The sequence below is a fragment of the Meriones unguiculatus genome, assembly GCF_030254825.1.
Source record: "Meriones unguiculatus strain TT.TT164.6M chromosome 13 unlocalized genomic scaffold, Bangor_MerUng_6.1 Chr13_unordered_Scaffold_34, whole genome shotgun sequence".
In the NCBI taxonomy this organism is placed as follows: Eukaryota; Metazoa; Chordata; class Mammalia; order Rodentia; family Muridae; genus Meriones; species Meriones unguiculatus.
Window position 1 is genome coordinate 9360887 of NW_026843646.1, and position 24518 is coordinate 9385404.

General features: G+C 40.1%; 1 protein-coding gene across 1 annotated transcript in view; it reads left to right on the forward strand.

Moving 5' to 3' along the window:
* Window positions 1-4756: 4756 nt before the first annotated feature.
* LOC110542709 (zinc finger protein 62 homolog) overlaps window positions 4757-24518 on the forward strand; it is a gene marked incomplete at its 3' end in the record, with an annotated part of 129330 nt that continues 109568 nt past the window's right edge. Inside the window, 1 exon segment of the mRNA XM_060376248.1 lies at window positions 4757-5604. Within this exon segment, the coding sequence (XP_060232231.1) occupies window positions 4757-5604 (848 nt within the window).

Sequence of the window (24518 nt, forward strand, 5' to 3'; positions counted from 1 at the left end):
CACATGCTTAAGCTTCTTTACCAATTAACCTCATGGTGTCTTTGCACACGGCAATGAGAGCCACATGTGGGAGGCAGAGGCCATCTCATTTAACACATATCTTTCACATTTCTGTGAGGTATGAGAATCAAGTTTATGTTGTCATGTTTGCACAGCAAGAACATTGATTATGTAGCTGTCATACATATCACCTTGCTACAGAACTACTGCACTCTGTTCTTGTCTTTAAAAATTGTGTAAGAATGAATTAAAAAAGTAACAGAGCAATTACTGTTGCACAGGAAATGAAGATATAATCAAATTTACATAAGTAAGGTTTATTGCTTATTATTTCAATTAAAGACTAAAATAAAAAGAACAAGATATAGAAGAAAAATTGTGGGAAACTGTTCAAATAAAATGCTTGATTATTGGCTTGCATTTACATATAGGAAGATTGATTCTTGGCCTATTCTTGTTCCCTGAGAAATTTGAGAGTGAATGCTCCATGGATTCGTTATAAGATTCATTATAAGAAAGTGCAGAGGAGGGTAATCCAAGTTGGTAGTGATCAACACACACCAGATTTGAGGGGCACAGGATCTGAAATGCCAAAATTGGTGAGTGGAGGGGCAGCTGAAGCCAAAGCATCAACTCTGAGGCTTCCTGGGTGAGAGGGGACAACCCGTTGACAGTTTCATATAAACTTAAGCAGATACTTGCCCATGATCTAAGAATTTTTCTGTTTTAACCCAAGAAAAATAAAAACATGCCAATATTCAAAAGTCCTGTCAAATATTTGTTTTATTCCAAATAACCAAAATCTGGAAACATAAATATCCACCAACTGATGAATGAATGAACAAACTGTATTTTAAATCCCAATATAAAAAACAATGTTATTGCTATGGCTGGAGATGCAGCTCTATTGATAAGAATGCTTGCTTACCGTGTAGTATGCCCCAGATTTCATTTCTAGGATAACATAAACTGGCCTTGAGGGTGCACAACTATAATCATAGCACTGGAGATATAAGCAGGAAGATGAGAATTTCAAGGCAAAGGCCATCCTTGACTACATCATAAATTTGGGGTTAGCCTGAGCTACAAGGGAAAGTGTGAATTAGACTCCACTGAGAGAAAGCAGGGAACCCTACAGGAATAATTGATTACAGGGCCACACTTGCTTAGTGTGTAATTGGCCACATGTCAGAGGCTTAATACCACAAAGGAGAAGAAATGGGTGTGTATGTATGCCAGAAATATCTTGGGTCAAAAGTAGTGATGCTCAAAGAGTGATGGAAATGGAACATGTCAAAAAGACAAAGAAGGAGTTGGAGAGATGGCTCAGAGGTTAAGAGGACTGGCTGTTCTTCCAAAGGTCCTGAATTCAATTTCCAGCAACCACATGGTGGCTCACAACCAGCCCATCTATAATGAGATCTGTTACCCTCTTTCTGGCCTGCAGGCATATATGCAGGCAGAGCACTGTATAAGTAATAAAAATTCTTTTAAAAAAGACATGGAAGCCAGATATATAAGCTCTCATTGGTCAAATGACAAAACAATTCAAACATCAAAATGATCTGCATATCTATGTCCTCCCAAAATTCCTACATTGAAGTCCAAAGACCCAAAGTAATAGAACTGCATGAGATCTTTGGGAGGTCTTGGAGCCGAAGTCCTTATAACAGGTTCATAACCTTACTGAAGAGATCCTATAAAATCAAGTAGCCCTTTATAACACTGAGTTTGAAGTGATAAAAGGACTGTAGACAAGCATGCCCCCAACTAGACCTCATAATTTAACTTTAGATTTTCCAGAGTTTGCAACTGTGAAAAGTAAAGCCTTTATTTATAAATCATTTCTCACATTGCCCCAGCAAACTAAAACAAACAATAACAGTACAGTCCACTACAGAAGGCACATAAATCATGAATCCATATTGATGTAAGCAAGTGCATTAACATTCTGATGTGGACCAAGACACAGAATGTCAAGGTTTTCATGGGGGCGCAGGGTATTAACTCTTCAGTAGGAAATCCGGCAGACACTTATTACAAGTAATCAAGGTGAAAGTATGCACCACCTGACAAGACACTGTGTGCCACTGTTGTGATACCCTTGTCTAAGTGTATGTATTGATCCATGATCCATGAGAGCACAGAGAGCTGAAAGACATTCTACAAAAATAACTAACCTGGGGTATTAGCCATATAGTAAAGGATAACCATGGTACAACCCACAGACCCAAATAAACTAAGTAACAAGAAGGGTTCAAAAGAGGATATTTGACTACCACTAAGAAGGGAAAATAAAATAGACATTACAGACATGGGAAGTGGAGGGAGAGAGGAACTGGGTAGGAGAAGGGGATAAAGAAAGGAACAGGAGGGGGTTTCAGGTGTAGGAAATGTGGGGATGAGAGGGCTAGAAGAAAAGGAAAATTTGTGTTGGGGCATCTGTGAGACAAGATGAAGACCTGGAATTTTGGAGGTGACTGGTAAGATATGGGGGTGATGCTGGCTGAGACTCCTAGCAGCAGGATTATTATGGGACTGAAGTGGACACATCATGTAGCCAGTGGAGGGAGGAGGACACCAACCAACTCACAAAACCTCGGCCCAAGTTTGTCTGCCTACAATATATGCAGCGATAAAAGATGGAAAAGAGATTGAGGAAATGGTCATCCAATGAATGGCATAACTTGAGACCCAACTCATGGGAGAGACCCAACTTCTGACATCATTAATAATACTCTGCTAGCTGGTAGAAGGAGACTAGCATAACTGTCATCTGAGAGGCTTCATCCAGCAGAAAATGGAAACAGTTGCAGAGACCCACAGCCAAACAAACATTAGGCAGAATTCGGGGACTCTTGTGGAAGAGTGAAGAGGAAGGATTGAGGGAGCTGGAGGGATAGGACACCACAAGAAGACCTACATAACCAGGTAACCTGGGACCATGGGGCCTCATAGAGACTTAACCTCTAACAAGAGAACATTCCTGGACTAGTCGTAGCCCCTCTATACATATGAAACTGATGGGCTGCTTTTCCTCAAGTGGGTTCCCTAGCAACTAGAGCAGGAGCTATTTCTCATTTGGACTCTGTTGCCTCCCTCTGGATCCTACTTCCCTAGCAGGGCTGCCTTGTCTTGCCTCAGTGAAAGAGGTGGTACTTAATCCTGATGTAACTTGATGTGCCAGGGTAGGTTGTTGGGGGGGTATATGGGGAAAGTGGGTAAAAGAGTGGGACTGGGAGAAGAGGAAGTGGGGTTTTGAGTGGTATATAAAATAAACAAATAAATTAATGAAGTGATGTGTAGTCATCAAAAGTGACAAGATCATGAAAAAGATGAGGGAACTGTTCCATATTGAAAGAGACTAAAGAGATAATGAAACAATGCAACACTTAAATGTACCAACTTCTTTTGACATTTTTTAATAACATAGTCATCCAAACAAAAATTAAATGGAATTCTATGTTAGCATGAATTTACTATTTTGATAACTGCACTGTCATTATGTAGGATAACATTCTTGTATAAAATTGTAAATAAACCATTCCAAGTGACAGGGCATAAGGTCAGCAGCTTCCTCTCAAAATGTTCAAAGTAAAGCAGCAATTAACTGTGTACCATACTTGGAACATTTTTCAAGTTTGTTATTGTTTCAAAATTGTTGTTGGGGAAGCTGGGCACAGTCTTTAACCCCAGCACTTGGGAGGCGGAGGAAGGCATATCCCTGTAGGCTCAAGGCCAGCCTGGTATACATAGGGAATCTCAGGACAGCCAGGGCTCTGTAGAGAGAATTTGTATCAAAAAATAAACTAAATAAAAATGTTGTAAAGAGAAGAACAATGTAACTGAAAACTGAACAAGATTAAAAACAAAGCTGATTCTCCACACTGGCAGTCTGGGTAAGACTATGTCTGTAAGAGACTGAAAAGTAAAATGACATGACATTTTGGAGCAGCAAGAAGTTTCTCTAAATACTGTCCAATGTCTTATTTTTTTATTTTCTGTGTGTGGGGTGTTCATGATGTGGGTGAAGGTTGAATACTAGTGAACACATGGAAAGGTCAGATGACAACTCTGTGCAATCATTTTTGCCTTCCACCTTTTCAGGAATTCAGGGATCAAACTCAGGTTTCCAGGCTTCCCCAGCAAGAGCCTTTATCTGCTAAGCCATCCTACCGACTTGCAAGCGATTCTCTTTAATGACCTCAATTAGGTAATAGTGAGAAAAAAATGTGAAGGGTCCCTTCTCTTAAACAATTTCTTAGGGATGAATAAATAATAAAAAAGAGATGAGTAGAACATTAGTACACTAGTGCTACCAACGACTAACAATCATCCAAACACAACCTAAGCACCTCCTGAGACAAGGGGCCGCAGGGCTGGTAGCTAAAATTCCCTGCAAGTGTAAAACTGGAATAAACCTGAAATAAAAGAGCTTTCCCAGCTCTACCTTGTTATTACATCCTGTTTATCTAGACATAAAAACACAAAGAGATAAAAATAAGAAAATAAGCCTGCATGAACCCTGTATACTACTGGTTGTGCAAGTCCATCAAAGTATAAATAGCAATGTATCTGCCAAACTGTTCCTTATGAAGAATTCTCGGACAAATAAAGGGAACAATCAAAACTCGTGAAAGATGAGTGAGAGAGAGCACTGGCTCTCTTTACCCAAGAGGCTGGCTGTCTTTACTTAAGAAGAATCATTTCATTCTGGAATGCCGACATATACGTCCTGAAAAAAAGGTTCCTAGAAATGTGCACGAATCCTGTAGCCATTCCAAGTACCCTCCTTTCTTTCGACCCGGATGTCCAAGCTCCCCCACCCCATGAGCCCCAGGGCAGGCAGGTGGCAGCCCCCGACTCTCTGTACTTCCTTTCCAGGAGGATTGGCCCTAGCATCACTCTTCCTCCGGATGCAAGGCACAAGTGTATCCCTAGGAACTACACACAGTGTGTTCCCGTCCTCCCAACCCCTGCGGCCAGAGGGCGCATTCCTGGGTACCAGCAGCCAGCACAGAAGCTCTTGTTTGAACGCCGGCAGGCTCTCATGACCCGCCCAGCCCGCCAACCCACGGTTGTACCGCCCTGGCCTCGCCCTGTGACCCCAATCCAGCGGGTCCCTCACACACGCCCACAGCCAGCCAGGCTCTGCCGCTCCAGGATGGCCAACACCTGTGGACCTGCAACTCCTCCACCACCGGACCCAACCCTCTCTCCTCCCTGCCTCCCAGCTGCAATGACAGGCCCAGCCCACTGGATGGCTGCTGCGTGCAGAGGTGGAGCCCAGAGGCAGAGGCGGGGGAGGAGCCCGAGAAGGAGGCATAGCCCGGGGGCGGAGACGGGGGAGGAGCCCGGGGGCGGAGGCGGAGTCAAGGGTTGTAGGCGAAGCCCGGTGGCGGAGGCGGAGCCTGGGTGGGCGGAAACGGAGCCAGGGATGGAGGCGGAGCCTGCGTGGGCGGAGGCGGAGCCTGGGGGTGGAGACGCATCCCAGGCGGCGCCTGCCCCACAGCCTTACCTGGCTTCTCCTGGACTCAGCCTACCACTCAGTACTCCAGTAGGTGTGCCACGACCCCCGCCACCGCGCCAGGGAAGAGGGTTCCTGTCGCCAACCCTCGCCGCCGCCGCCCACCAGGCCCAGGAGGAGCTCAGCGTTTTCCCTTCAGCGTCTGTAGCCATAGCAATGGCGCTTGCATCATGCTTGACAATGGAGGCGTGCACTGCGCCTGCGCCGTGCCTCGCGCAAGCCCCTCCCCCGTCCCACCCGAGAGGGCTAGACCTTCTGGGTTGGGATGCTCTGAGGCCTGAAATTTCTGAAATCTTACAATTAATTTTACAGGACAAAAGGATCTTTGAGATAAGTGTACATCAAAGCATTTCTCTCCTGTTCTCAAACCCCTTCTCTTAGCTACTTTTCTATCACTGTGCTAAGATATCATGACCAAAGCAGCTCATAGAAGAAACGGTTGGTTGGGTACCTAGAGTTTCAGAGGATAAGTCCATGACCATCATGGAAGGGACCATAGTGGCAGACAGGAATGGCAGGCAGAGCACCAAAGAGAACAGTGGCTGTGAGCTTACATCCTGATCTACAAGTATGAGGCAAAGAGCTAACTGAGATTGGTGTGGGATTTTAAAACCTCAAAGCCTACCCAGAGTGACACAGCTCTTCAACAAGATCACACTTCCTAATTTTTCCACCAATGAGGGACCATATTTTCAAACATATGAGACTATAGGGGCCATTTTCATTCAAACAACTACACTCCTCAATAGCTTCCTATAGAGCCAAGAATTAGGATAAAAAACTTGAATGTCCCAAAGCATCCCAGACACGCAGATTCTTGTGCTATTTTGTTGTTGCTTCTGTTTTGTTTCTGAGACAGTTTCTTATAGTCCAGGTTGACCTTCATTCCTGACCTTCGTGGTGCGCCATTTACAGGCATGTGTCACCACACTTGCTTTATGATCTTTTTCATTTGTTTGTTTTTGTATTGTTTTGTTGTTATTTGTTTTGCTTTTCGAGACAGGGTTTCTTTGTAGCTTTGCCTGGACTGGACTAGGTCTGTAGACCAGAATGGCCTCAAAAACACAGAGATCCGGTGTGTGCCACTATGCCCACTGATTTCTTTTTTAAGGGGGGAGGTATTTTTATCTTTTGCATAGATGAGTGATAAGAGCATTTTACTTGTATGTATAGTATATAAGTGTACCACATGTATGCCTTATATCCCAGGAGGTCACATGGCATCAAATTCCCTGAAACAGGAACTACAGAAGCTTGTCAACCACTATGGACATGCTAGGAGGTCTGCAAAAAGACAAAACACACACACACACACAAAACAAAACAAAACATAGTTTTGGTTTATTTTTTAAGATTTATTGTTTATTACATACACAATGTTGTGTGCATGTACACCTGCATGCCAGAAGAGGGCACCAGATCTCATTATAGATGGTTGTGAGCCACCATGTGGTTGCTGAAAATTGAACTCATGCCTCTGGAAGAACATCCAGTGCTCTCAACCTCTGAGCCATCTATCCAGCCTCACAGAAAGTAGTTTTCATCAGTAAGCCATCACTTCAGCCTCTCTGGCTTCCTCTTTAATTGTTATTATTATTATTATTATTATTATTATTATTATTATTATTATTGAATACATATGTTCTTTATCCCTTCTGGGGTGTTAGGTCCCTCTTGCTTTTCTTTAGTTTTCATTGTGGAATGTATAGTGATTTATACATTTGTATGCATGGTCTATGGGTTTGTTTATGGTGGATTACCCCACAAGACTATAAGCTTATAGAGACAGAATGGTGTTTGCATGAATTATATTTGTGTGTTCAGAAATTAGGTATTGGGTAACAAATAACCTTTTAAAGAGTAAATGCCATTAACAAAGTCTTCATAATCTGAAAGTAATACAGAATTCCCAACTAGATGATGGGAGCACACAGCATTTTATTTGTTAATGCCAGCCATTGTGCCATCTGTAATAAACTTCTCCTGAAGTCTTTTTATTTTGTTTATTTACTGCTGTTAATAAGACAGCCTCTTCTATGCCTGTTGCCTTCTCTGTGTTCTCTTTCATTTATCCCATAACAAGTTACTTCCTTCAAGCTTTAGTGAGGTTTATCATCTGGCTTTATCATATGTAAAGACTATCAGTATCTGCCTTTGTTGTACAGAAGCTAGGAATACAGAACAGAGGTAGAACATTTGCTTCACAAATATGAGGTAAAGAAGGAGGAGGAGGAGAAAGAAAAGGAACAGGAGAAGCAAAGCATTGCTTTTCTTCATGCAGATGCTCTGCCTTAAATACAGGGGTTAACAGTCTTCCTGTCTCTGCTTTCCAAAGAAGATAGAAATTACAGATACAGCAACAGTGCTACTTATTTGGTGTTAGTTTTTAACCTGGTGCCTCTCCTAACATTCATTGTATACCTGCTTTATAAATAGTTGGCTTCATGTACATATTCATTTTCTGGAAAGAAACTATATTTGCATTAAGTTTTATGAGATGTTATATCATTAGAAAATCTTGGGTTTTGCATCCTGCCATACTTATCCCTAGGAGACCATATCTGCAAAGCTAATTATGTCCTCTCTGTACATCATTTGATGTTATGACTTCAGGATGCATCTTGAACCTTGTTTTCAAGAGAATGTTGTAAACAAACACTAAGCTTAACAGGCATTTTATGCCTCATGAAAAAAATTTTCATGAGAAAATGTCCTGTCTAAAATGAGCATCTGAGATGATTGTACAATGCACTCAGTTACTTTCATTTTAGTAATTAAAATTATTAGCACTATTGTTGTTATTACTTTTTCAGAGACACAAGCATGATGACCCTGGTATAAGGGACTGTGTACACACTGTTAACTAAGAAAATAAAACCACACATTCAAAACAAGAAAAACCACCATATACTAATAAGAATTAGGTTTAGATTAGGGCCTAAAAATAATTCAGTTGAAATATGAGGAAGACATTGAAACACCACTATTCAGCACTATTCAGCAAGATTTAGAGTATATATATATAATACTCTCTATATATTTCATCACATATATATGTATATATATGTATATTTCATTATATATACACATATACATATATACATATGTACATATATACATATATACATATGATCATCATATATATATATATACAATTTTTAAGTTGTGTTTATGTGTACATCCTTTCATCATATATATATATGATATATGATATATATTAATCATATATATGATATATGAAAAAAATGTACTGGGTACAATGCGTGCAAAGAAAATGGAAGAGGAAGAAAATACGAAAACTCAAAACAGTGTCCTGTCTCTCTATGGGACCTCTATCCTGTTCCATTAGTGGTGGCCTACCCCGAAATCAAGATCCACCAACTACACCAGAGTTTGGAACGGTGACCTGCATTCAGCCAGACCAGAGAATGGAGCAGTAACATATCTGTTGACCTCTACCAGATCAAAGGCCAAAGCACCAGCAAAACTCTGCCAGACCAGAGACCACAGCAGCAACAAATCTCTGCAAGATCAGAGTCCAGAGCAGGGGACATGCTCTGCCAGACCTGAGGCCAGAGTAGTGGCTAATCTCTGCCAGACCAGAGACCAGAGAACATTGGCAGAGGTTCCAAGCCTGGGGCTCCACATACTGTATCCATCCTTTGGCACCTCCTTCCCACTCTCACTGGAGCCTGTGAAGCATGGCTCAAGCCTCCCTGAAATGTGAAAGAATCAGATCTAGGGGTATTGAAGGATTCTGTCCCATGTCCTCAGTCAGTCCCAGAGACAAAAAAAAAATGGCAGTGAGAGTCAAAACAGTTAAACAAGATACAGACTGCTGGATCCCATTGCTTATGCAGCAGAAAAATACACAGGGCCAGACAGCACATCCCACCACTCCTGCAGTGGAAAAAATGAAAGTGGGATATCAGCAAATCTCTGATGCAGCAGCTACCTGCATTGTCATTGTCCAAAGATTCAGAGATCACAGAAAACTGGGTACTCTACCACCCTTTACAGATAGAGGCACATTCATCCTCTCTGAGGTCCAGAGATCACAGAAATCTCAGTGCTCAACTCCTTTTACAGATTTGCCCCTTTGAGGGGGGTCTGGAATGTCTTCCAGGCACCCTCTGGCCCTCAGCTGTCTAAAGCATCAGCTCTAACCTTTCTGACCACACAGATTACACATTTTGCCCTAAGGCCCTAAATGGGAAACTAGAGAAACACAGAGAAAGACACAGACAGACACAGAGTGCTCCTCACTTACTGGGTATTGTTCAGCAACATGTGCCTGGGAGACTTGGGGATCCAATATGAGAACCCATATGTTATGGCCAGATCAGGTCACCAAAGATCACCAGGAGCCAAACCACATATGCAAGAGCAAAATGTTTTATTTGGGTTTAAGCTGGGTCTCTCCATCATCACCAACATAGTGGATCAGAGAGGAGAGCCCTGAGCATCTACATGGCAGGGTTTTGACTGGGGTTTTAGGGAGGACCAGGAAGTTCCAGTTTAACAGTTACAGGATTGGGTGACATTCAGCGAGGGCAAGCTTTTTACAAAGCTAACATAACTAACATTGAGCGAGGTATCTCTTGGCCTCAGGAATGTTATGTATTTTCTGTGTCATTGAATGTCCTACTACAAGGTTGGTGGGTTGCTCAAGACAAATGCCCCACTTTGACATAAGATACCTTCCCATCCTTGTGGTTATCCTCACGCTGTTCCTTGGGTAGGGAATCTTATGACCTTGTTTTTGGAAATGGTGACCCATGGCCTAGTTCATGCTGGCCTTATGGTAGAGTCACTATTCTGTGACTCTTTTTTAGTCATAGTTCCTGGTGACCTTTGGGGGTGTCAGGTAGGTTCTCTAAGTTCTAAATGATCCATTTGGATTTTGTGGGGGTTGTAAATGATAAGTCCCGTGTCAGAGAGCACTCCAATATCAAGCTGTCATATAGAAGAGTATAACTGATGATGTAAAGGATTTCCTATTGCTGAGAAACTAGTGGCACCAGTTACAATTTAGCTGAGGGAAAACTGCCTGTAAAACAACCCACTGATAAGTAGTCTGCTAACCAGGCCTGTTAGAGAATAGGATCCTGAGATACCCATGTTTGCTCACCAGGATTGTCTAGAAATGTGCCAGGGTGATGTCTTTTTAATTTGTAAGTTCCCAACATTTATTTATTAATTCATGAATGCAAATGAAAGCAGACCAGATTTGTGGGTGTACAATTTGGGTCAGGTACCTTGATCTAGTAAATATTGAATTTCAAATTAAGGGACTGTCCTATGCCTATATGTACAATCCTCATTGACACAGTACTGTCAGTTCAAATTTGAGACACAGGTTATGGGATAAAGCTGTGTCTGTCAGGTTACAGGTTTCAGCAGCTAATATTCTACACAGGGACAACATCAAACAGTATCTTATTAATGGCTTTCCCTCTACAAGAAAATGGCCTGTGTTTTTCAAAGTCATTATGCCTATGTATTTTTCAACTAAGAGTTTAAGAGCACTGGCTGCTCTTCCAGAGGTCACAAGTTCAATTCCCAGCAACCACATGGGGCATAACCATCTATAATGAGATCTGGTGCCCTCTTCTGGCATGCAGGTGTAGATGCACACAGAACATTGTATACATAATAAATAAATAATTTTTTAAAAGTCAGTTGTTGGTATTATTAAATTTTATTTTGTTGATGCATCACTGCTCTAGTCTCTTATTAGTTAATATTCTCTGATAATCCCCAGTCATTAAGAATTTCATTCCTCTTTCTCTAGTGGTTTGATATTCATTTTTGTTTAAAGCAATGTCTCCTGTAGATCATCCTTTCACATGTTAAGTAACTGAGAATTTCTTTGAGTACTGAATGCTGCCCCTACTGCCCAATGCCTAGAACATTGTCCTGCATCTCATTTTAGGGAAACCCTGACTGGTTAGTGTGATGTAAAAGAGACCAGTAAATGAATATCCACTGAGCACTCTGATATTTTTTGGAGGTTAGCAATTACAAATAAAGAGGGAACTGTGTAAGAATTGAGTTCACTGACCTACCTTGAAGCTGGATTTATCACAACACAGAAAGGGAGGGGGAGGAGGGGAGATATTAATGAGTCAGGTAATAAATTTTAGACCTTCAATAAAAGTAAAAACTGTACATTTGTCGGGAGTCATACACAAAGGGAATCAAGAATATGGATTAGTTGCTGAACTTGTTTCTGGGAAGCAAATTTCTATAGTTGCACGAATTCAAACAACACAGAAATTCTGGATAAACTGCTGTGGTAGGGACTAACAGGCATGTTTTCCCTCCCCCCATTTGAAAGTGCACAACCTGAGAAAAAGTTGTGAGTAATACTTATTTGAAGTCTTTGAAGAATATTGGACCATAAGGCCATTTTCAACTTTTTTTTTCCAATGCAGTTTATTCAGGAACCTTGAACAATCCTCAGACCCTGGGGAAAGCCAGCCTACAGCTTAAATAGCCTCTGGGTAGCCAACCCAGGCGTGCCACGTGGGCAATGCAGATAGGTCCACATACATGGAAGCAAGCCAGATCCTCAGCCTTAGCCAAATGTGGAATTGTTCGTGACAGAGAGCACTCACCATCGGGAAGGTGGAAGGTGGAAACCAGCTCCATCTTTAAGGCATAGCATTCCGCAGCTCTCTACAGTTTCCCCTTTTTGTTTTAGACGCATCAGGCAAGAGTAGAGGTCTGATCTCTGATATTAGAAATAAATTGGGACTTTGTACCGATATTCATTTAGGTGTCATCCACCCAAAGAGCATCAGACCCATCTGATACCTTTTTCTCAGAGGCGGGACCTGGGGCATCAACCCGCATGCAACCAGATTTTAAGGTTATAATGAAATCATTTTAACCTTTTCATTCCTCTCTACTCTTAATGCTGGGATGAATGGTTAAGGTGCCTACGTAACAATCAAAGCAGACGTGGCTGTCAGGTTCTCCCAGCATCCCTTAGTCCTTACCGGTAACAAGTTATGGGTGTCATATCCAGGTCTCTAGCCCAGAAGCTGAGCTGCCCTCCTCCCAGCTGTCCTTCCTTATGTATTCCAACCATTTTGGTTATCTGGTCTTTTTCATTTACTATTTACCTTCCTGGCCTTTTGTTCTGGGTCTCTGTTTCCCTCTCTCCTATGTTCTCACATGGCCCAAGGTCATGTCAACTCTAGACTGTTCCAGATGTTCCTGTGTCTGACTATGTTCTCTCCTCTATCTGTATTAAACTTTCTACTCCAACATACTTAGGAACAGCCACATCCTTTTTGTTTTATTTATCGTTTTTACTTAGCTCCCATTAGCTACTCCTTGTTTTCAAATTCATGGCCATTTGTTTCTTTAATGGTTGTTACTTTTAGGCTTTGACTGAAGGTTGGCTGAAGGACTTCCCAACTATGATGTAGAGATGACTGCACTGGACACTGATCATGTAATGGGGTGTGCAACATACATGACCTGTATCTTGGAAGATGAGCAGGTGCCCTGAGAAAGTGGAAGACTGTATTTTAAAACATTTCCAAGATGAGGATGTTGCAGGATATTTGATCCCAGTGTGAGCCCTTAGATTGTGAAAAGTAAAAACCTGTGCTCTGTTTGGTGTGGGTGAGCCCTAATACAAACCTTAATTCCAAGAACTTTCCGTTTATTGTAAACAGGTGATTTTGGTATGTTTCTGTCATCCCTAGAACATAACTTTAATTCAAAAGCTCTCTGTGCACAGGATTAAATAATGTTAACCCTAGGTCAAGAGGCAAAGCAAGAAGCCAGCTGACAGGGATTAAAGAGTAAGTGGAACTTTCAGCTGAAATGTATTTAAGACAGAGTGTAAAAGTGGCAGTTTTAGCTTGGTAGATTTGGGGCTTTTTGAGCTTTGAGCTAGAAAGACTTTGGCCTTGGGTTCCTTTGGCCTATCCCCTCTGAGCTGTCATCTGAGCTGATGAGCTTGTGGGGCTTTTTCTCTTGGAGGTGAGGTGAGTAGCAGGGTCAGATGGGTGCTTTTTCTGCCTCTCTGAGCTAGCAGGTTTTAAAATTGTATAATTGGGATTTTCATTCTTTTATAACAACACTAAGATTCTGTGTGCCCATAGGGGTTAGGGCAAAGCTAGAATGCCTCTGCACTCTGCATCATTTGATCATTGATCCACTGGTAGAGGAGCTACTACTGTCTTGAGACTCAGCTCTATTGTTCAAGCTAATGAGGGACTCTGGGAAGGCCTAGCAGTCAGGAGCAACAGTGGGAGGTAGTTTATGGGTTTGTTCTGGGATTTTCCTCTGATGTAGCTTTAAAGAGCTGTGAGTGAGACCAGAGGCCTTGTCATGCTGAGTGTGGGGCTATTGTCCCCAGGCCAGGAAGAGCAGGCTGCTGAGCTATCACAAGCTTATCTGCTTTGAACGAGATGGACTGTGGTTCAGGCTGTGGTTCTGTTGGTCTCCATGTGGTGATCTCGGCAGAGACCCTTGGCCTCCAACTCTTCTTGATTGTCCAGAGGAGTGAGGACTTTGTGGCCTGGGCAGTAGAAAGTTGTGGTGCTTATAATATCACTATCTAGTGTGCACACAAAGGCATTGGTTTTGCAGTGGACAGATTGGAAAACTGAAGGTCTCATTTCTAGAAATGATGAATGTTGTATTCCACAAACAGCTTTGTGTAACAAATTTTACAAATAGTTTTAATACTGGAAGAAAAGAGGTGGTGGTGGTCATCTTTCAGCAATACTTGATTGTATGTTTTTAACCTTTCAACTACCACCAGTCACAATGCCATGATTTAGAGAAATTCAATTCCAGGGTACAAAAGGAATTTCTGAGAAGCAGAATTTTGTCAGGTGTGCCTGGTTTTAAAGAAGTGGATAGGGAAGATTCCACATCTTGTGACATAATTCATGCAGCAGGAAACAGAAACTAAATTATTCTCCAACATTTTTTGTGTGTGAGTGTTGGCAAGGGCTGGGTTGTGCCTGAACTGACAAGGGGATATGAGGGACTACAAGCCATAGCCCAGCTTATGATCATCGCCATTTTCCAAGAGACTTCCAGAGCAAAAGGACTCTCTGTAAAGGATGTTAGTAGTAGCTGAAGGGTCAGAAATATAACAGTTTTGGTGTCACTTTGTGTTTGTCTTGTAGCAGTTGTGAAATCTGTGTTTATTTAATTTGTATTAATTATAAAATCAAAGGTATCTCTGGTCCAGTGCAAATTTTTCATGCTAGAGTTTACTTACCCCTTTTCATGTAAACTTGGCTATATTTCAGGCTTATTTTTTTTTGCTTTTTCTCTCACCCCCTCTTTCTTTCACAAGCACTGTACACATTCTTCTTGATTATTGAAGTTTGTGGTAAGTACAGAAATCACATCTTGCCAGAAGCTTATGAGATTCATGACAATAGAATCATCTCTTATTTTTCTGTTTTCCTCTGTTTCTTACCAGGTGGCTTCTCTGATATGAGATTGAAATTTTGAATTCTCCTTAACAAGCACATAAAGATCATTTGCACTTATGTCTGTAGAAGGCAGAAGAGACAACATGGAGGTAGGTGATACCACTTGGCCAGTTTACTCTTTTTCTTTGGACATTTTCTTTAGGTGATCTATCCTTTTTCTTCCAAAGTTTTATTTGTCCAGTGGTCTCCATATTCCTTAGTCTTTCAGAGGCCCTCTGTGGTAGAATCCTGCCCTTTTCCCTGTTTTCTCCATCTTTTAACGTCCATCCCATTGGCCTTTCTGAGTGAGGATTGATTATCTTACCCAGGGTCCTCCTTCTTCCTTTGCTTCCTTAGATATACAGATTTCAGTATGATTATCCTATATTGTATGTCTAATATCCACCATATGTGTCCTTCTGCTTCTGGGATACCTTACTCAGGATATTTTCTCGATCCCACCAATGGCCTGCAAATTTCATGATTTCCTTGTTTTTAATTACTAAGTAGTATTCCATTGTGTAAATGTGCAATTTCTGTATCCATTCCTCAATTGAGGGTCATCTGGGTTGTTTCCAGCTTCTGGCTATCATGAATAAAGCTGCTTTGAACATGGTGGAGCAAATTTCCATGTTAGGTACTTGAGCATCATTTGGATATATGCCTAGGAGTGGCATAGCTAGATCTTGAGGAAGCACTATTCCTAATTGTCTGAGAAGGAGCCAGATTGATTTCCAAAGTGGTTGTAAAAGTTTATATTCACACCAGCAATGGAGGAGGGTTCCTCTTTCTCCACATCCACACCAGCATGTGTTGTCAATTGAGTTTTTTATCCTAGTCATTCTGATGGGTGTAAGGTAAAATCTCAGGGTTTTGATTTGCATTTCCCTGATGACTAAGGACTTTGAGCATTGCTTTAAGTGTTTCTCTGCCATTCAATATCAATATTCCTCTGTAAGATAAAGGGTTGTTGAAGATACTTTCCCAGTCTGTAGGTTGTTGTTTTGATCTGATGACAGTCTTTTGCTTTACAGAAGTTTTTCAGTTTCATGAGGTCCCATTTATTGATTGTTGATTTTAGAGCCTGTGCTGTTGGTGTTCTTTTCAGGAAGTTGTCTCCTGTACCAATGAGTTCAAGGCTCTTCCCCACTTTTTCTATTAACAGGTTTGGTGTGTCTGGTTTTATGTTGAAATATTTGATCCACTTGTGCTTTAATTTGGTCCAGGGTGATAAATATGGATCTATTTGCATTTTCTACAGGTAGACATCCAGTTAGACCAGCACCATTTAGTGAAGATTCTGTCATTTTTCCATTGTATGGTTTTGGATTCTTTGTCAAAATAAATAAATAAATAAATAAAGTATCCTTAGCTGTGTTGCTTTATTTCTGAGTCTTCTGTTTGATTCCATTAATCCACCATTATGTTCCTATGGCAGTAGCATGCAATTTTATTATTATTATTGCTCTGTGGGACAGTTCGAGATCCAGAAGATCTGTTGTTATACAAGATTGTTTTAGCAATTCTGGATTTTTTGTTTCGTATATGAAATTGACAATTTTTTTCTTTCAAGCTCTGTAATGAATTGTGTGGGTATGTGATGGGAATTGCATTGGATCTGTAGATTGCCTTTGGCAGAATGGCCATTTTCATTGTTTTAATTCTACCAATCCATGAGCATGGGAGATCTTTTATTCTTCTGATATGTATTTCAATTAATTCCTTCAGAAGCTGAATTGTTTTTCAAACAGGTCTTTCAGTTGTTTAGGTATAGTCACACCAAGGTGCTTTATGTTATTAGTGGCTATTTTGAAGGGTGTTTTTACCCTAATTTCTTTCTTGGCCCTTTTGTCTTTTGTATATAAGGGGGCTACGGAATTTTTGTTAATTTTGTAACCAGCCCTTTTGCTGAAAGTGTTTACCAGCTGAAGGAGTTCTCTGGTTAAATTTTGGGATCACTCATGTGATCATATGCATGGGACAACTACTGCCACCTCTGCTGAGCAGGGAGACCCATGCTTGGGGCAAGGGGAAGTACAGGGGGATTGAATATTCGCCACTCTCAATCCTCAGAGATGTCCATGGGTAACCTGGCTACAATCTCTCCAAGCTCACAAGTTGTCCCCTCTCACCCAGGATACCTCAATGTGGATGTTCTGGCTTCAGCAGCCCAACCATTCACAAATTTCAGAATTTTAGAACCTGTTCCCCTCAGAAACATTGCACACTGATTGTTGCCATGCTGGACCACCCTCCTTTTCTTAGATTCTTAGAAAGTTGTTCTCCTATCTGGTTAGCATCATAAACCTGAGTTCAAATATTCACCGTATTTCTAATCCATTCCTCTCTTGGTGCTGATCTTGCTTTTAAAAGCCTAATCACCCTTTTGCATTTTAAATAAGCATTTTCAAAAGCCAAAAATTCAATTGGTATTTTTCTGGCTTCTGAGTCTGATATGTTCACTAGGCTGGAGTATCAAAAGAATTTTCTATGGACTGTTATAGGTAGAATGAGATCACCAGTGGTAGTGGAAATTCGGGTGTTCCAGAGCCTATGGCAATACCAACGTGTTACCATTCTTGGTTAAGCTGCTGTGCTAAGCACCTCAGAATTGCAGGTGAAAGTCCATGCCTGGTTGGTTGCAACCAAGACTCAGGCCTGGTGAGACACAGACCCAGTGAGTCCTAGGCCCAGTGGGCCAGAGAGCAGGCCCAAAGGGGGATAAATGATGACTCTCAGGGGCCATGATGGAAGGCTGATGGTATCAAGTGGCATACAACCAACCACATGGATTCACACCCAGCATGTTTATTTGAAGTCAGGGATTTATAAACCTTGGGCAGAGAGAAGGATTTTGAGGATGAATGTTTGATTTACTGGGGTCTAGTGGTCAAGGATACTTGGCTTATGTATGCATGAAAATGTATACTCATTTTCCATGCAGTATCATGGTCCTATTGCAAGAAGGAGAACACAGTACTTAATTATTCTATTTGTAGGGGGAAAATCTCTGAGTACAGTTGAAAGTCACTGCTGAAGAATAAGATCCTTAGCAGGGTGATGGATTTCTAGGAATTTAGAGATGCTTGTTGGAGCAGTTTTCTTATCAGGAAAGGGTTTGGCTAATAATCTACCCTGAGGCTCTTTACCAGACCTGGGGTCATACAGATCAGGGAGTGGATTTTTAGGCCCTTCCCTGAGAAAACAGAGTTCACCTTCATAGACTGAGTGCAAATAAATGGCTATCCAAAGATGTCAGATTTTACCCTAATCCAGCAAAGCCTCACATCCCTCAAATGTTTGTTGGCTTTATTTAAGGAATTTATTGGTTTCCTCCAATAGTTTGATTATGTTTTGCCTGGATTTTCTTATGGAATTTATTCATATCACATACCACAGCACATCCTGAATATACAAACATACCTGAAAGCACAAGAAAAGATCTTAAAACACACTACATGAAGATGATATTGGTTGTTAAGGCAATTAGTGCAAAAAAAGATGTTTAAGCATATAATACAAACACACTGTTTCTTAAAATTCTGCTTTCTTCAACTTGGCTTAGAAGTTTACATTTTCTTACACCAATGCATACATATATCCCATCATCAGTCAGAAAATAATATGATTTCCAAGTGATTCTAACAGATATCTTTTTCTTTATCTTAAGAGTATGAGATAATTTTAGTAGTCAAAATCATTTATCTAATATTGAAACATTGTATGTTTTAATGGAATATCTTCAATTGGAATAGCCCTCCACCTCCAATACATATTTTATTGTTGCCAAAGGAAGTAGCCATATTGCACAAGTTGAGTAATGGCCAGTGATTTCTTTGATTTTGATTTTGACTATAAGCCTATTATATTTGCTTAAATAGGACTATGTTATATTTATAGGTCTATCTTTGTGTTTGCTTTTGACAGGGGTGCTATGTATATTGTATGATTTGATTAGTTATAATCTAACTATATTGTTTCTCTTGAAAGTCATAGACCTTCACATATTTTTGCCTTCTGAAAATTTATTATATTATGCTATAATTCCTTTAGTTTTTGTTGATTTGGAGACTTGATTTAGAGAAACAGTTTTACTTTTCTCTTCTTGATCTTAAAGGCTTGCCTCTCCTCATTTCTTGGTATATCTGTGTTTTCAAGTTGTTGCAATCATCAATGTCTCAGTTTTTGCTTCTTAAGTGACTGATAGAATTGACACATTGTTTTGGGGTGTTTAAAACTTTCTCCTATATTGTTGTGTCTTTGTCTGCATTAGCTTCTGTTGTCAACATTTCAAAGCCTGCAGTCATCTGAGGGAGCCTCAATAAATTTCATGCCCTCATCAGAGAAGCTGGTTGCTATATCTGTGAGAGATTGTGTTGATAGATGATTGATGTGGGAAGGCTCTTCCACTGAGAGATGCAATATCACTAAGCAAGTGGGCCTGGGCTGCATAAGATAACTACCTGAGCATGAGACAGTGATGAAGCAAGAGACCAACCCAGGAAACATTTGCTCATGGCTTTTGCCTTAATTTTCTTCAAGATTGACTTTCTATGCTAAACTCCCAAAATGATGGACTGTGATCTGACAGTACCAAACTAAGCGTGTAAATCCATTCATGACCTGAGATCCTTTTAGTTAGGGAATTTAGTCACAACATCAAAGTAGCAAATTAGAACAAAAAGTTATATGCAAAGAGTGATTTTACTGCTGGACAGAATCTTGGAATATTTTCTTTTAAAGGACTGTGGAAAACATCAGGACTTAAGATGGCAAAAGCATTATAAAGGTGTAAACAGAGCTTCATTGACTGTTTTGGTAGGACCTAGAAGATCCAGGTATTGAGAGTAATGCAGACAGAGGATTTCATAGGAAATCATAGGATTTCGGTGCACAATAGACTCCATGGAAAATTAAGCTAGAGGTCATTTGTGTGATATTTTAGCTGTAAATCATACTTATTCTGCCCATGCCTTGAAATTGAGTAAGGCAGAATTAAAAAAATGATGGACAGGATTTCTTAGATAGAATATTGAATCTGTTGTATGGTTATTATTAGAGAGACATTCAGGACCACAGGGAAAGAAAGAGACAAGTGGAGCAGAAATAAGTGTACTTTGGTTTGTAGAGAAAAACATTACTAGGTAGTTTCAAATGGCAGTCATGTGATGAAACAGAGGCAGAATTTTTCAAGGAGATTATCACCATCAAAGAAAAGGTCCTAGCTCTAGATTTGAAGCCTAAAATGATATTCATAGAGTAAATGCCTTCCTGATACTTCTTCTGTTAATGGAAGGAGGACTCAAATTGATTCCTAGTGCCAGGAATAAACTTCATATAAAGCCTGCTACAATTGGTTCAAGTGTGGCACAGTCCATCCCAATTTTGAATCCAAATTGACAGGCTCACCTATGTTGTGCTTTTTCTGGAAACAAGAAAGATGTAAAATTTAATGTAATAGATTCTTTGTGGTTTCTATTCAGCACTGTGCCAGCCTTCTGTGTTTGGCAAAGTCAGATAACCAGTAAAGATACTGTAAAAGTTCATTGCATGAAGCCGTGAGGGTGAAGCCTGAGTTGCATCTTGACACTACATGTTGAGATACCTAAGTTATGAGATACCTGTCATAGTGTGCTGCCTATAGGGAGTGGAAGTAACCAATATGAGAGATGTATGAGACTTTGCATAGATAGGACCCTCTAAGACTTTTGAAACAGCAACAAAATTTGCTGTTTTCCTTGATGGTCTTCTTTTCTTGGTACAGTTTCCCTCACTATGTATACATTCCTTTCTACTGGAATGGGAAGGAGTATGCTGTGCATCTATGTTGGAATGATGTAACTTGCTTCTGATGTGGCAGTCAAGAGATTTTCTTATATGTCAGAAGAGACTTTGGACATTTAAACGGTGTATGAGTTATTGCCAAATTTTAGGATCACTGAAGTTAGACTACATTTTCATCATTGGATGGCCACAAGCCAATAGCGAATTTGGTCAGAAATTATTTGATTGAATCAAAAAACACTCCCAGAGAAGATGATGTTTCTGGTTTTGACATTGAATGAAAAAGTTTCTGTGTACTCAGGCTGTCCTGAAAGTCAGTATGTACACCAGGCAGGTTTTGCACTTACAGGTCTAACTCCAGTTGAGTGTTGGGATAAAATTTAGGCCAAAATCATCATTGGCTGCTGAGTCTGGAATGCAGGGTTTTGGGTTTTTATTTAGATTTGTTTTGTTTTTTCTATGTAAGCATAGGTTTTTGTGTTGATCTTCATCCACATCTTGTATTTGAAATTTGGCAGAGAGTATATTTAATATTTTACAGGGCATGTATTCATGACATTAACACTTTCTGAGCTTTCTGAGTCATTGAATTGCAGGGGTGTGACATTCTTCCAACCTGTTGTTTTTGTTTTTTTTTTAACTTTATTCATTCATTTTTATTCACATTTAATTTATTTTTTATTTAAATTTGTTTTTTCTAATTTATTCTCTGACATGAACTTGGCTCTTAAATCACTCCTCTTGGGGGTGAAGCCTTGCAAGGCCACCGAGAATGATGATGCAGCCATCCTTGATGAGACCTGATAAGCTAGGATCAGATAGAAGGGAAGGAGTTCCTCCCCTATCAGATTACGGAAAGGGCATAGGAGAAAAGAAAGAGGGTGGGTGGGTCTGGGAATAGATGACGGAGGGGGCTACAGTTGGTATACAAAGTGAATAATTTGTAATAAATAAAATTTAAAAATAATTTAACATCTCAATTGTAGCCTCCTTCCTTGTCTCATCCTCCATTCCTCTTTCCACCTTGTCCCATTTTATCAGATAGGAGGAGCTCTTCTTTCCTACTGGCTGACCCCAACTTATCAAATCTCACTAGGACTGTCTACATCCTCTTCCTTTATGGTATACCAATGCCTCCTCCACCATGGGGAAGTGATCAAAGAGCAGGCAACAGAGTCCAGGTCAGAGCCAGCCCCTGCTACCCTTACTAGGGATCCAACATGGAGACTGAGCTGCCTATTAGCTACATCTGAGCAGGGGTATGGGTCCTCTTCATGAATGGCTTTGGTGTGTGCATGAGTCTCTGCATGTCCCCACAGTTCAAGATTTGTTGGCCATGTTGGTCTTCTTATGGAGCTCCTGTCAGCTCTGAGTCTATCTATCCCCCACTCTTTCCTATGACTCCCTGTGCTCTGCCAAAAGTTTGGTTCTGAGTCTTAGCATCTGCTTTGATCCCCTACAGGGTTGAGTCTTTCAGAGGACATGTATGTTAAGCTCTCATTCTGTTCCCTCTCTTCAGTCACATCTGGTATCAATTCTATTTGCCCTTTTGAATGAGAATTGAGCATCCTCCATAGAATCCTCCTTTTTATTTAGCTTCTTTAGGTCTGTGGATTATAGTATGTTTGTCCTGTATTATGGCTATTATCCACTTATAAATGAGTATATACCATGCATGTCTTTCTGATTCTGGTATACCTCACTCAGAATAATCTTTTCTAGTTTCATCCCATTTCCCTGAAAATTTCATGATTTCCCTGTTTTTAACGCATGACTAGCATTCCACTGTGTAAATGTACCACAATTTCTATAACTGTTGTTTTATTGAGAGACATGTAGGTTGCTTCCAGATTCTGGCTATTATGAATATAGATGCTGTGAACATAATTGAGCAAATGTATTTATTGAATGGTGGAGCATCTTTTGGAAATATGCCCAGGAAGAATATATCTGAGACTTGAAGTAGCACTATTTCCAATTGTCTGAGAAAGCATCAGAATGATTTCTAATGTGTTCGTATAAGTTTGCACTCTCACCAGCAATGGAGGAGTGTTTCCCTTTCTCCTCATCCTTACTGGCATGTGCTTTCTCTTCAGGTTTTGATCTTAGCAATTCTGATGGAATATCAAAGTCATTTTGATTTGCATTTCCATGATGACTATTGATATTTAGCATTTAGTTAAATGTTTTTCCACTATACCTCTGTGGAGAATACACTGTTTAGTTCTGTACCCCAGTTTTAAAGTGGATTATTCAGTTTGTTGGAGTTTAGTTTCTTGAGTTTTTTATATATTTTGTTTATTAGCCCTCTCTGCTGTATGTAGGGTTGGTGAAGATCTTTTCTCAGGCTGTATAGGCTGTTGATTTGTTCTATTGACAGAGTTCTTTGATTCACAGAAGGTTTTAGTTTCAGGAGATCCTATTTATTAATTGTTGATCTTAGAGCCAGTGCTTTTGGTGTTATGTTTAGGAAGTTATCTTATATACCAATGAGGTCAAGACTCTTTCCCACTTTTTCTTCTAACAGATTTAGTGTAGCTGGTTTTAGGTTGGAAGTCTTTAATCAACTTGAACTTTAGTTTAGTGCAGGGTGATAAATACTGATCTATTTTCATTTTCCCACATGTGGACTTCCAGTTAGACCAGCACCATTTGTTGAAGATGTTGTCCTTTTTCCATTGCATGGTTTTGGCTTCTTTGTCAAAATTCAAATGTCCATACGTGTGTGGGTTTATTTATGGGCCCTCACTTTAATTCCTTTTATCTACCAGTCTGTTTTTATTCCAGTATCATGCAGGTTTATTACTATTGATTTATAGTAGAGCTTGAGAGCAGGGGTGGGGATACCTCCTGAAGATCTGCTACTGTACAGGATTGTTTTAGCTATTCTGAGTTTTTTATTTTTCCATATAAAGCTGAGAATTGTTCCTTCAAGGTTCGTGAGGAATTGTGTTGATATTTTCATGGGAATATCATTGAATCTGTAGATTGTTTTTGGTAAGGTGGCAATTTCTACTATGTTAATCCTACTGATTCATGATTACGAGAAATATTTCTATATTCTGCTATCTTTTTTAATTTCTTTCTTCAGAGGCATAAAGTTGTAAGTTGTTTTTGTTTTTTCATATAGGTTTTTCACTTTCTTGTTGAGAATAACTCCAAGATACATTGATTTTTTCCCCTGCCTATTGTGAAGGGTGTTGTTTTCCTAATTCTTTCTCAGTCCATTTGTCTTTTGCATACAGGAGTGTTACCGATTTTTTTTGAGTTAACTTTATATCCAACCACTTTGATAAAGTGTTTTCAACTATAGGAGTTCCCTACAGTAGAATTTTGGGGTCACTTTTGTATACTGTCATATCATCTGTGAATAACAATACTTTGACTTCTTCCTTATCAATTTGTATCCCCTTGATCTCCTTTAGTTATCTTATTGCCCTAGATAGGACTTTGAGTACTGTACTGAAGAGATTTAGAGAGAGCGTGTGGCTTTTCTTGTCCCTGAGTTCAGTGGAATTGATTTAACTTTCTTTCCATTTAGTTTGATGTTAGCTATAGGATTGCTGTATATTGTCTTTACTATTTTTAGATCTGTGCCTCTGTCCCGAGTATCTCCAAGACTTTAAACAAGAATAACTGTTGGATATTGTCAAATGTTTTTTCAGCATCTAAGGAAATGATCCTGTTTTTTTTTTTTCAATTTGTTTATATGATGGATTAAGATTCCCTATATTGAACTATCCCTGCATGCC